General features: G+C 41.4%; 1 protein-coding gene across 1 annotated transcript in view; it reads left to right on the forward strand.

Annotated features, from left to right (window-relative positions):
* The first annotated feature begins 6,896 nt into the window (after positions 1-6,896).
* Positions 6,897-14,568, forward strand: part of rb1 (retinoblastoma 1) — a 165,656-nt gene continuing 157,984 nt past the window's right edge. The window contains exon 1 of the mRNA XM_078409411.1: positions 6,897-7,215. Within this exon, the coding sequence (XP_078265537.1) occupies positions 7,151-7,215 (65 nt within the window). The 5' untranslated portion in view covers positions 6,897-7,150. The remainder of the gene's footprint in view (positions 7,216-14,568) is intronic.

The raw sequence follows: 14,568 nt of genomic DNA on the forward strand, positions 1-14,568 counted from the left end.
GCAGCTGCAGATCCTTTCTCATTCTTTGAAATGAACCCAAATCTATGTTAGAAATTCTACTTAAAATTATTCTTGGCCCTTACCCTGTGCTCAGTACTATTTTTTTATAGCATTTCTGTCCAAATCTTCTCTCACTGATTTTTGGGGTCACAGCTATCATATGCAGCATTGCCTTTCTAGAATAAAATGCAAATAACTCGGCGAGTAAGGCAATATCTGTGGAGGTAATGAACAGGTGATGCTTTGGTCTGAAGGACGTTCCTGACCCAAAATGTTGCTGTCTGCTTCCTCCACAGATGATGCATGACCCACAGAGTTCTTCCAACACTTTGTTTTGCTCTAGATTCCACCATTTACAGTTCCTTGTGTCTCCAGTACCTTTCTAGTTTAAGAAATGATTATATTTTGGAAACTCCTTTAAATTAACCTAAAGAATATTTGGCTAATTTAAGTTCACCATCATCCCCACTGTTGGTGTGCATGCCATTTCCCTGCACACTTGTCACTTTGCTTCTTAACTCTTAACGAGATAAATTCTGTCTACTCCACTTAAAGGATTTCCACTTTTTCAAATTTTAATCAGCACAGCCTCACCTTTGTTTCCTTCTTGGAGTTAAGAATTGCAGGTGCTACAAATCCAAAAATAGAAGCAAAAACAAGTGTGAAATTGCTGAGTGGGACAAATGGAGAGAAAGTGTGATAAAGTGCAACCCAAAATTGTCAAGTTACCAATTACTTTTTTAAAAAAATGTTGGCAACAAGAGGAGAAAAAGTAAGTTAAAGGTACAGCTATGGAGAGGGGAAAGGGTGGTTACCTGAAGACGCCAAAGTGGCAACACAGCCAGAAAGGAGAGGTGCTTTCACTTGATTCGATGTTGGGCATCGTTGCAGCAACATGGGAGGATAGAGAGGGAATACAGAATTAAAGTAACAGGCTTCTGAAATTTCAGTCATCTTGCAGACTGGTGTTTTCACTGGTGGTGTTCTCTTCATTTGCCCTACTAAGTACTCTGAGCTGCTTCTGTTACACTCTGTTTAAATTCTCAATCTTCTCTCCAGCATGATCCTTAAACTCTTCACTGTTCTGCAACATTTTTAGATACAACTTCTGACTTTCCAGCACTTGTTCAACACTCAGAACTTTTGTCTTTTCTGCACGGACTTCAAATATTCAGAGCTCTTTCTTGCTCTGTCAATAAACTATCTCTTTCCTGCACTGTAATTAAAGCCTTAAACCCTTTCTATTACATTGTTTAAGTCCTTACAATCACTCTCACCTGCAATCTTTGAACTCTAGCACTCATGCATGGTCTTTGATCCCGGAGGCTGCCGTGATCCTGCCTTCCCATTAAACTTTCATGGGCTCTTTCTGTTGAACCCTTTAAAATCTCCTAGTATCTCATTACTGCACTGTCAATTAAGCTTTATGCTGTATGTTTAGTTTGGAAATAAAGCATGGAAATAGGCCCTTCGGCCCCCGAGTCCACCCAGATCATCGTTCACATTAGTTCCATATTATCCCACTCCCCACACACTCGGGGCAATTCAGAGGCCAATTAACCTATGCACCCGCATGTCTTTGTGATGTGGGTGGAAACCAGAGCACCCATGGGAAAAACGTACAAACTCCACACACAGCACAGAGATCAGATTTGAACTCGGGTCCCAGGCACTGAGAGGCAGCAAGTCTACTAGCTGCACCACTGTGCCACCTATCTTTAATCTTTCACTGCTTCCCTCTGCTGCACTTATTAAACTCCCACAGTTTCTCTCTTTTCTATCAACTCTCTCCTGTACTCTGAACTCGATGATTCCCTCTCTCCTTCACTAATTTTTTTAATTGTTTTCTCCTGCACTGCTTTAAACAGTAAGTTACACCTGCACAAAAATGATGCACAATGGTTTTCTAAATCTATGTTGTGGAACTAAATGGAGAAAAGATTGGGTCTTTTGTTCAATCAAAGTACTGATTGATAATTTTGACGCAAATGAGCCTTTTGGAAAGAATTATCATAACTGATAGAATTTTACATTGAGTTAAGTAATATTGATCAGTCTGAAATAGGAAAATACATTGACTGATTTGAATGTTAAGGCAATGATGAGCATAAAAAAATACTCCAAGGCTCAAAGACTGGGGAAAAGTGGTTGATAGAAAATGAGGGGGAAAAGAATTGCAGGTGCTGGATATCTTAAAAATAGAATACGCCTTCAAATCAGGCAGCATTTCTGGAAATAGAAACACCTTGTGTTAAAGATCCTTCATCAGAACTGAGGAATAAGAAATAAAGTGAAAAAAATATGCGGTGAAGAAAAAGTAGTTCATTCATGACAGGTGAAATAAAATATAGTATTAAATCCAGGGAAAAGACTTTATAAACAGCTAAAAGCTTGAGGATTCTCAGTATTTTAAAACACAAGAAATACCAAAACCTTGATCGAGAAAGTCAAGGTAGAAAGAGTAAAACAAGAAAGAAACAAAGAAACTTGAGCTTCCATTGGCATCCAAATAAGGAAAAGACTAGTGTTTCTGAAAAAATATATAGGTGCTTTAGACACTCAGGAGAATTTATAAAGGAGAATAAGAAAGTGATAGAGAAATTTAAAAAACACATAGATGATGCGGTCTCCCAGGTTCTGCACACTGCTCTCTCGCATCTGGACAGCCAGAAGGGGGGCTATGTGAGGATTCTGTTCATTGATTTTAGTTCAGCTTTCAACACGATAGTCCCCACCAGACTTGCTGAGAAGCTGCTGAAACTGGGGCTTAACACTCCCCTGTGTGCCTGGGTCATGGACTTTCTCACCACCCGGCCTCAAGTGGTCAAGATGGGGAGACATACTTCTAACCCCCTCACCCTGAACACAGGATCCCCCCAGGGTTGTGTCCTTAGCCCCCTACTGTACTCCCTGTACACACATGACTGTGGCCAGGTTCAGCTCCAACTCCATCATCAAGTTTGCAGATGACACTGTGGTGGTGGGCCTGATCTCCGATAACGATGAGAAGGCCTACCGGGAGGAGGTGGCAGATCTGGCACTCTGGTGTCAGGACAACAGCCTCCTCTTGAATGTCACAAAAACTAAGGAGCTGATTGTGGACTTTAGAAGGGCTCAACATCCAAGGATGTATATGCCACTGGAGTTAAATGGGATTACTGTGTATAGGGTGAGCAGCTTTAAATATCTGGGAGTCCACATCACAGAGGATCTGACATGGACAACGCACATTGCCATAATGGGGGGGAAGGCAAGGCAGTGCCTTTACCACCTTAGACAGTTGAGATTTAGAGTCTCTCTGAGGGTCCTTCAGTGCTTCCACTTTGGGGCTGTAGAAAGCATCTTGTCCGGGAACATCACAATCTGGTTTGGGAACAGCTCTGCCCAGGACAGGAAGGCCCTGCGGAGAGTAGTACGTTCGGCATGTATGGTTAACTACACTTGCCCCCCTGCAGGACCTATACATCAGGAGGTGCAGATCCAGAGCCAGCAAAACTATGGGGGACCCCTACCACCCCAGCATCGGACTGTTCCAGCTGCTACGGTCAGGCAAACGCCTCCGCTGTCACGCTGTGAAAACAGAGGATGAGACGGAGTTTCTTCCCACAGGCCATCAGGACCGTTAACTCTCATATCACCAGGGACTAATTTAATTTACTGTATTCATTTATTTTTTGTGTTAATTTTTTTTTTAAATTCTGTTTTGTAGTTTAGCACAATCCGCAGGCGTTACCACTTTCATTTCACTGCACATCTTGTATATGTATGTGACAAATAAACATGACTTGACACTAAATCTGCCAGAAATACCAGAGAAACAAGAATTCAGCAAGAATAGGCAACTGAAGAAAATAAGTATTTAAACAGAATTACTAGAGGTTGATAAAACTAAGGTTGGTAAATTCTAAGAACCCAATGGGCTGTACTGGAACTATCAAGTTATATAAGTGGCTATAAAGTTAGCAAATGATTATAATTTTCAAAACATTCAGCAGAATCTGAAATTGTTTCTATGGATTGAAGATGCAAATGTAACCCCACCTTTTTAAAAGAACGGGATGAGAGAGAAAATGGGGAATACTGACCCATTAGCCTAACTAATGTTACCAGCAGGGAAAATGCCGGAAACATAATGATATAACAACAGAACATTTTCAAATAAATAATAGAATTGAGTCGGCATGGATTTATGGGAACAAAATCATGTTTGACTGGACACAACATCCTGGAGTAACTCAGCGGATCAGGCAGCATCTCTGGAGAGAAGGAATGGGTGACGTTTCGGGCCGAGACACTTCTTCAGACTGATGTCAGGGAAGGGGCCGGGACGAAGATAGGATGTAGTCAGAGACAGGAAGACTAGTGGGGAAAACTGGGAAGGGGAAGGGATAGAGAAGGAAAGCAAGGATTATCTGAAGTTAGAGAAGTCAATATTCATACTGCTGGGGTGTAAGCTACCCAAGGAAAATATGAGGTGCTGTTCCTCAAATTTGTCCTCACTCCGACAATGTAGGAGGCCCAGGTCAGATTGGGAGGGGGAGTTGAAGTGCTGAGCCACCAGGAGATCGGGTTGGTTAAGATGGACTGAGCGGAGGTGTTTTAAAATGTTTGACTGGAGTTGTTTGAGAATGTGACCAGTAGAATAGATAAGAGGGCATCACAAAATAAACTGCATTTTAGGTTTTGATCGGTCCCACACGAGGTTGGTTAACGAAGTTGGAGTTTGGACTAATGTACTGATATATACTGAGAATTGATTAATGGAGCAAAGTGTGGGAATAAACTAATCCTACTCGGGTGGCAGACTGACTACGGGACAAATGTCATATTTTAAAGATTGCTGATGATACCAAACTAGACAACTTTGCAAGTAGGTAGTAGGATGTGAAGATACGTCCTGGAAAATATAGATAAGCTGAGTAACTGGATGAGAACATAGCTTATGCAGTTTAATGTGGAAAAATGTACATCTACTTCAGGACATTAAAAACATAATCATTTTTAAATGCCAAATTGATTGATTAATAGGACTGGATGTAGGACAGCGCTGATATTCAAAGGGACATGGGTGAACTTATACACATCCCTGAAAGACAGGTGATTTAGGAAGGTGAATGATATGTAGGATTAATTAGCAAATTTTAGAACAGGAGTACACGTGTCTTTTTGCGATTATAATAGGACCTTGGTGAGAATGCAGTAGTTTTACTCTCCTTGCCCAAAAATCTATCTATTTGCCAATAGTTTGAGGAAAACTCACTGGACAAATTCACCTAATTCATGGGAAGTGTGTCTCCTCCTGTGGCAAACCTACTATATTAACTTACTAATTTGGTAGGTTTGCCACATTAGGAGACCTGACTAACATAGGTCTAATTAGGTAGGTCTCCTAATGTGGCAAAGCTACCATATTCCTGGGATGGTAAATTTGCCACTTTAGGAGATTAGACAAGGCCAAGTTATTTAGAGATTAGAAGAATGAGATCTCACAAAACACAATTCTTAAAATGATCAATGTTATGTATTGCAAGGAAGTTGTTTCCACTAAGGTATCTCCACCCACGAATCAGAGTCACAGAAAATGCCTTTGAGGACTGAGATGAAAAGATATTTGCTCTCATAATGGTGAATCTTTGGAATTCTCTATGCCAGAGTACTGTGGAGGTTCAGTTATTTACTTCATTCAAGTCGATTTCTGAATATTAAGGGTTCCAAGGGACATGTGGATAATATATGAAAGGGGTGTTGATGCAGTTTGACATAGTACGCACAACAGTACAACGCAGAAACAGGCTTTTAATCATAATCGTAATTGTAATTTATTAGCCAAGTATGTTTTGCGACATACGAGGAATCTGGTTTGCCATACAGTAATAACAAAAAAGCAACAAGACACACGACTACATAAACATTGACATAAACTTCCATCACAGCGTCTCCTCCACATTCCCCACTGATGGAAGGCAATAAAGTATTATCTTTTTTTTTCTTCCGCGGTGGGGGAAGTCGAACCATTCGCAACTGGCGATCGAACTCCCTCGTCGGGGCCAACAGTACCTCAATATCGGTGCTGAATACGATGCCAAGTTAAACTAATCATCTCTGCCTGCACTTAATCTATGTCCCACTATTTGCTGTATAACCATGTGCCTATCTAAAAGCCTCTTAAATGCCATTGTCATATCAGCCTCCACCCACAGTGTGTGCCAGGCATCCACCTGACTGCGTAAAACAAAACTTGCCCTACACATTTAAATTTTGCCCTCTCACCTTAAAACTATGCTCTCTAGTCTTTGACATTTGCACCCTGGGAGAAAAGGTTCTGACCATCTACCCCTATTCATGCCTCTCGTAAATCTGGACCCTCACCAAAACCTCCACGCCCTTCTTGTAACGGAGCAAACAGAACTGCACCCAATGCTCCAAATGGGATCTTCATCTAACCAAACTAAAATAAAGCTGCAAAAGACTTCCCGAGTCATACTCAATCGATGAGACATTGTGAACCGCACCTATTTCATCATAGCAATATTCAGCACGGAAAAAAACTGGTTTATACCAAATGTTCGGATCTTCCTTCCAGTGAAAGAAACCATGAAACCTTCCACAGCAGCGAATATGAATATTGATTTCTCAAACTTTAAACTTCCCTCTCCGTCCTTCCCCCACCCTAGTTCTCCGGCTAGTTTCACTGTCCATCTGATTAATTTTACAGTTTGCCTCCTTGTCACCTTCCCCCTGGCATTGGCTCACAATGAACCATTCTGCATTTCCTTATCATTCGCCTGCTTTTATCTGTCGTTTTCACACCTTACCCTTTCATATCTCTAGACTCTCAGTCTGAAGGAGGGTCTCGATCCGAAACATCACCCATTCCTTCTCTCCAGAGATGCTTCCTGACCCAGAGTTACCCCAGCTTTTTGTGTCTATCTTCGGTGCAGTTGTTTCCTGCACAAGCTTCCACAGCCACCGGCGATGCTAAGGAAGTGACGTAAAGAAAACGCAGCCAGCGACGGCAGGGCACGAGCCGGAAGCGGCGAGCGTTTGGCGCGGTTTGGAAGCTTCATCGGTTTGGGAGAACGGTGGTTACTTTCAAACGTTTGAAAGCGCCGGTCTCGAGCCTGCGGTCGCTGCCCCTTGAGCTCGCGAAATGCATCCCAAGCACTCGAAGAAAGTCGCCGTGTCTGACTCTGAAGAAAGCAGCTCTCCTGCCAGGTGAGAGCGGGAGTAGACCCCGATCCAGGTGCTGGTATCGGTGGCCTGAGCGGCAAAGCAGGAACCTGGGGCTTAGTCGCCACCAACAAATAGCTTTTATGTCAGCGACCGTGTCGCTGTGGCTGACTCGCCGCTTTGTGTGGACGTCCTGGCTGGAGCGGCTCGGCGTGATTGCGGCGACCGCTATTGATTGGTTTCCAGCTCGCTTTGGTGCTGTCACCAACTCACACAACGCTATACTGTCCCTATTATTTTTTTTGTTTAGAGGGTGTATGTATTTTCAGCCTTTATGTTACCAGGGCTGTTATAAAGCACTTAAAACACAATTAAATCATTGCAAAATTGAAAAAGAACCGTTGATCCAACATTTTGCATCTTTATCTGTTTATACAGCTCTACACGGTACAGTTTATTTTTTGTTTATTTTGGAGCATTATACAAGTCCATTAGTTTTTGTTTACAAAATGTGCCAAGAGGTGTGAAAGGGGTGACCTTGCACCGTCGCCTTCCATCAAATTTCCCCACGTTTGGGTCGCTCCTTGCGAACTGTTTACTACTGTATCTTTGAGATGCACTGGTCTGTCCACCACTAACCACAAAAGTGTGAATTGCTTTGAAATCTCCACCTGGTCTTCTCTCCAGTACATGCAATGAGTTTAATTAAGTGCTTAAAAAAGTGCTAATCAGATAGTTAAATGTATGGTCTAATATGGCACTCGTCAACGTCAGTCTTCTAAATGTTTAGTTTTCTTTGTGGAAAGAAAGATTTATTTAGCGTTTGTCAGGATGTCTTAAAATATTTTACAGCTGTTGAGGTACCAAGAAAACGTGGCTGTCAGTTTTCACTCGTACACCAAGTAGAAATGTGAAAATAACCAAATAATTTGTTTTCATTATATTGGATGAACAGCATATATTCCCTAAGATACTGGAGAGTATTCCAGTATTTTAAAATATTGGTATAGGATAGAGTCATAGGTTGATACAGTGTGGAAACACTAGTCCCACTTGCCTGCGCTTGGTCCATATCCCTTCAAACCTGTCCTATCCATGTACCTGTCCAACTGTTTCTTAAACGATGGGATAGTCCCAACCTCTACTACCATCTCTGGCCACTTGTTCCATACATCCACCATCCTTTGTGTGAAAAGGTTACCCCTCGGATTCCTATTAGATCTTTACCCCTTCACCTTGAACCTATGTTCTGAGGTTATCGATTCCCCTACGCTGGGCAAACGACTCTGCATCTACCCACTCTATTCCTCATGATTTTATACACCTCTATAAGTTCACCCTTCATCCTCCTGCGCTCCAAGGAACAGAGACCCAGCCTACTCAACCTCTCCCTATAACTCACAACCTCTAGTACTGGCAACGTCCTCATAAATCTTTTCTGAACCCTTTCAAGCTTGACAATATCTTTCCTATAACATGGTGCCCAGAACTGAACACAATATTCTAAATGTGGTCTCGCCAACGTCTTATCCAACTGCAACATGACTTCCCAACTTCTATACTCTTATTGTTTTTTATGCTTTCTGACCAGGCAGCCCACATGAGATTAACATGGCAAAGACTGCAACATTCCCTTGATGCTATGCTGGAGTTTTGGCCTACTCATATATATTTTAGTTCACTGAGCATTTCTCACTGTTTTGGTAAATGTTTGCTCAATCAACACAAGATTTCAGCCCTGCTCTATTCTTTATGCATGTCATTTCTGAGCAATAAAGTCCAAGTGTGTGTGTGCACAATTATGCTCAACCATCTTATTGAATTGTTTACAGGTAAACACGTAAATCTCTTAATAACTTTCTCAACCATGCTCAAGAACTATTCTCACATTCAGCAATACTAGGAACAGTAGAGCACATAAACAGGTCCACAGGTGGACACAAACAGCTGGAGTAACTCAGCTGGTCATACAGCATCTCTGGAGAAAGGGAATAGGTGATGTTTTGGCTTGAGTCCCTTCTTCGGACCTCTTCAATCTGATGAAGGGCCTTGACCTGAAAAGCCACTTATTCGTTTTCTGCAGAAATGCTATGTGACCCGCAGAGATACTCCAGATTTTTGTGTCTATCTTCGGTTTAAACCAGCATGTGCAGTTCCTTCCTACACAAGTCCACAGTGTCTGTGCCAAACATGATGCTGTTCTCATCTGCCTGCAAATGATCCATATACCTCATTCCCTGTACATCTATGTGCCTATCTAAATATAACATTATGATTCAATTTCTATCTTGATCAGGCTGAGATTGAACATGTATAAGGTTAGTTTCATATTTGATCTTGTTGGAAACTTAAAATTACACATTCCACTGTTCCCCCAAAACATAATCTACAACCATTTATCATTTCCATCCACCATCTTATGATCACAATTGTTAGTAATATGAGCACAGTAACAGTAGGCCACCCGGACCCTCAAGTCTACCCTGTCAGGCAATGTGATTAAAACTGATCTGCACCAGATCTCGATTTTCTGTTTCAGCACCTCATAACTTGGATTCCCTGATCTTTCAAAAAAATAATCTCTTTAAATATCAGTAGTGGTCTAGACTCTCCTGGGTAGAGAATGCCAACAATCTGTCATCTTCTGCAAGAAGAAATTCCTGCAACATTTTTTAAAGCACCATACCTTTCTCTTGTAACGATGTTCCCTTATTCAAGACTTTTCCATAAGTGGAAACATTTCAATATTTACCCTTTTGTGCACCCTGAGGTCTTGTATGTTCCAGTAAGATAATCCCTCAGTTTTCTCTTCACAAAAGCAGTTATGTTAAGTAGCCCAAAGACTGGTTTAAAGAAGCAGCCCAAATGGAATGAAAGTCATGCTGTTAAGGATGGGAGCAGATGCAGAGATTATCAGGCTTAGAAAGGCAAGATACATTGTTAGAAAAAGCAACAATGTATAATTGAATATGGTGGACTTGGAAGGAGTGACTTGGAACAAGTGTTGGCAATTGGATGTGAAAAATGTACTGAAGTAGACGTAGAAATAATATGTCGGAAATAATAAATGTATGTATCACCATTGCGTGCTGCCTATTTTTGGTCGACAAGTGTTAAAGGGTATTTTGATAAGTTAATCTTTTTACATGGATTAATGTTACTTTTTACAGGTTTTCTACTTTGAATCTTTGTACATGGGATTTGTAAATTAATTATTTACTTATGTTAATTTTCATTCTGCTTTAGTAAACACTTACCATTTGTAAAAATTAGCTATTTTAATGACAGATTGAGTTGAGGATTTATTTTAATTAATTGTTCAGGATCTGTGTCACTGGCATCTCTAAGTGCCTCGTATCCAATTGCATTTGAGTTTGTTTAGTTGAGTTTGAGTTTAGTTTATTGTCACGTGTACCAAGGTACATTGAAGGTGTTATAAAATAACTGCAGATGCTGGTACAAATCGAAGGTATTTATTTCACAAAATGCTGGAGTAACTCAGCAGGTCAGGCAGCATCTCAGGAGAGATTTTGCTGTGTGCTAACCAGTCAATGGAAAGACAATATGTGATTACAATCGAGCCATCCACAGTGTACAAATACATGAAGAGAATAGGTAAATAGTAGTCCAGTTCTGCTTTCTAGTTATGGTAGGCTGGTTCAGTTGCCTGATAGCAGCTGGGAAGAAACTGTACCTGGATCTGGAGGTATGCACTTCTATACCTTTTGTCCGATGGGAGAGGGGAGGAGAAGAAGAAGTGGCCAGTGTGTGACTTAGAAACATAGAAAATAGATGCAGGAGGAGGCCATTTGGCCCTTCGAGCCAGCACCGCCATTCATTGTGATCATGGCTGATCATCTACAATCAGTAAGCTGTGCCTGCCTTCTACCCATATCCCTTGATTCCGCTAGCCCCTAGAGCTCTATCTAACTCTCTTTTAAATTCATCCAGTGAATTAGCCTCCAGTGCCTTCTGTGGCAGAGAATTCCACAAATTCACAACTCTGGGTGAAAATGTTTTTTCTCACCTCAGTTTTAAATTGCCTTTATTCTTAGACTAAGGCCCCTGGTTCTGGAATGGTACTTGTCCTTGATTACGCTGGTGGCCTTGCTAAGGCATCGTGAGGTATAAATGGAGTCAATGGAAGGGAGGTTGGTTTGTGTGATGGTCTGGGCTGTGTCCACAATTCTCTGCAATTTCTTGCGGCCTTGGATGGAACTGTTCCCAAACCATGCTACGATGCATTCTGATAAAATGCTTTTTAGGGTGCGAGTTGGTGAGAGTTATTGGGGACATACCAAATTTCCTAAGCCTTTTAAGGAAGTAGAGGCAGTGGTGTGCTTCACCATAATTACATCGAAATCCTGGAATATCCTCAACAGCACAGTGGGAATTTCAACAGTGGGAAGGTAGTAGTGATCTTTGAGCTGCTGTAGTTCTGTTAAAGGAATTCCCACAGTGCTGTTAAGGGTGTTCTAGGATTTGGATCTAATTATGTTGAAGCAACAGGAATTGGTTTATTATTATCATGTATACTAGATAGTGAAAAAACTGTTTTGCATATCATCCAGGCAAATCATATCGTTCATGAGTACATCAGGTAGTGCAGAAGAGAAAATAAACAAGAGTGCAGAATTTTGTGTTGCTTGAATCTGGTGGTATGTACTTCTGCCTGATTAGAGAAGGGAGAATTGGGAATGATAGTGGTATAAGTGATTCTTAATTATGTTGGCTGCTTTCCTGGAGCAGCATGAAGTGTAGATGGAGACTTGGGGGATAGGTTGGTTTGTGTAATAGACTGGCTGCATCCAACAAGTTGCGATTTCTGGCAATCTTGGATAAAGCAGTTACCAATCCCCGTTTGTGTTGCATCCCTATGGCATGTTTTCGATGATGCATCTATAGAAATTGTTAAGAACCGTTGCTGAATTTTCATAATCTTCTGAGCAGGTAGAATCATCAGTTTGTGGGTGTGGTTTCTTTGCTGTAGCATCAATGTGGTTGGTCCAGGACAAATTGTTGGTTATATTTACAGCTAGAAACTTGATGTTGATTCGTGTACTTCATCCCGTTTCCTGAAGTCAATGACTAGCTTCTTCATCTGGCTGACATTGAGGGAGTGTTTGTTGTCTTGATATCATGTTAAAATAATGGATGTCAGAGTCACCGGAAGGTAGTTATTTCCGCATGTTACCTTGTTTTTCTTTGTCACCAGTGTGCTAGCAGTCTTTTAAAAGTAGGTAGGAATCTCAGATTGGAGTAGCAAGAGTCATAGAATCATGTAACATGGAAAAAGGCCCTTTGGCCCGAGCAAGTTGGCATTCTGATCTAGGCTCATTTGCTCACATGTCCCCCCCAAACACATCTGTCCAAATATCTTTGGAAAATCATAATTGTATCTGCTTCTATAGCCTCCTCTGGTAGTTCGTTCCAGATACTAATCGCCCGCTAAGATAGTTTCCCAGAGTCTTTTCTTAAATCTCTCCCCTCTCATCTTTACCCTATGTCCTCTAGTTTTAGAATCCTCCATGGTGGGGAGAAAGACTACGAACATTCACTTTGACCATGGCCCTTGTGATCTTGTACACAAGGTCACCCCTCAGCTCCTACGTTCCAAAGAATAAAGTCCCAGCCTATCAAGCCTCTTCCTATAACTCTTGCCCACATGTCCCAGTAACATCCTTGTGAATTTCTTCTGGACCCTTTTTAACTTAATAAGATGCTTTGCCGACCAGAATTGCACACACTACTCTGTGTGGTCTCACCAACAACTGATACAACTGCATCATGATGTCGAATCGTTGTACTCAATACCTTTCCCAATGAAGGCATGCTTGCCAAACACCTTATTTACCACTCTGTCCACCTGATTTGCCAATTTCAGAAAACCATGCACCTATACTCTCAGATCTCTCTGTTCTGCAACACTCCAGGGCTCTACCATTTTCTGTGCAAGTACCGCTTTGGTTTGAAATGCCAAAATGCATATCCTCACATATGTCAGAGTTAAATACCATTAGTTATTCTGTGGATGACAAATAACAGTGGGCATGGCATCAACTCCTGCAGCACTTCTCTGGTCACAGATCAAATTTTTTTTAAACGTGCAAAATTACCCTTTGACTCCTTCCTCCAAGCCAATTTTGAATTCAATTGGCTAGTTCACCTCGGATATCTAACCTTTCAGACTAGTCCTCCATGTGGGACCTTGTCAGAGGCTTTACTAAAGTGTATATTACTAGCCTACACTGCCTTGCTCTCATCAAACTGATTGGTGATCTCTTCAAAAAACTGTTATCAGGTTTGTGAGACATGATTTTCCATGCACAAAGCCATGTTGACCCTGCCTATTCAAATGCTGGTAGATCCTGTCTCAAAAACCCTTCCAACAACTTTCCCATCACTGACATCAGGCTCATCGGCTTGTAATTCCCTGCCTGGTACTTGCTGTTATTCTTAAATAATGGTACAATATTAATCACCCTTCAGACTTCCAGAACTGCACTTGTGGTTGAAGATGATGCAAATATCTGTACAATGCCCCTGCAATTTCTTCCTTGGCTTCCCACAGTTTCTGAGGATGCACTTTATCAGGCCCTGGGGATTTATCAACTTTAATGCACTTCAAAACCACCTCCTCTTAATAATTTGTATATGGTCTAAGTGATCAGAAATTGTATGCCAAAATCCCTCAACTTCCACGATCATCTCAATAAAAACTAATGAGAAATATTCATCTAATATTTTCCCCATCTTTTGTGGTTCCACACAAAGACGACCATCTTTAAGGATACCTATTCCCTCACTAGCCACCCTTTCACTCTGAATACACCTCTTGGGATTTTCCTCTGCCTTGCCTGCCAGATCCATTTACTGTCCCTTTTAAAAATCAGTGTTTAAATCCCATCATGGCTTTATCCCTCTGCATCTATATTATTTCCACCACCTCTTTAATCTTCAAGCCTCATGTTTCCATCTTATTCCAGTTCTAGTGTAAACGCACAGACTTCTCCCTTAAACATTGTGAGTTATGTTTTCTGCTGCACATCTGCTAGGCTCAGGGATTTAATTCTTTAAACTTCTGTCTGTCCATCTTTTTGGTATAAACATTTGAAAGAAGTAAGTTAATGGCAAGACAATCTTAAAGGTTTCAAATTCACCTGCATTTCAGGTGTCCTGTATCACCTGCCTTCTCAACATTAGACATTACTTTAGACTAGAAATACAGCGTGGAAACGGGCCCTTCAGCCCGCCAAGTCTGCGCCGACCAGCGACCACTCCATACACGAACACTATCCAACACACACACTAGGGATAATTTACAATTTCACACAAGCCAATTAACTTACAACCTTGGACGTCTTTGGAGCGTGAGTGGAAACCGGAGCACCCTGAGAA

The sequence above is a fragment of the Rhinoraja longicauda genome, chromosome 12, assembly GCF_053455715.1.
Source record: "Rhinoraja longicauda isolate Sanriku21f chromosome 12, sRhiLon1.1, whole genome shotgun sequence".
NCBI lineage: Eukaryota > Metazoa > Chordata > Chondrichthyes > Rajiformes > Arhynchobatidae > Rhinoraja > Rhinoraja longicauda.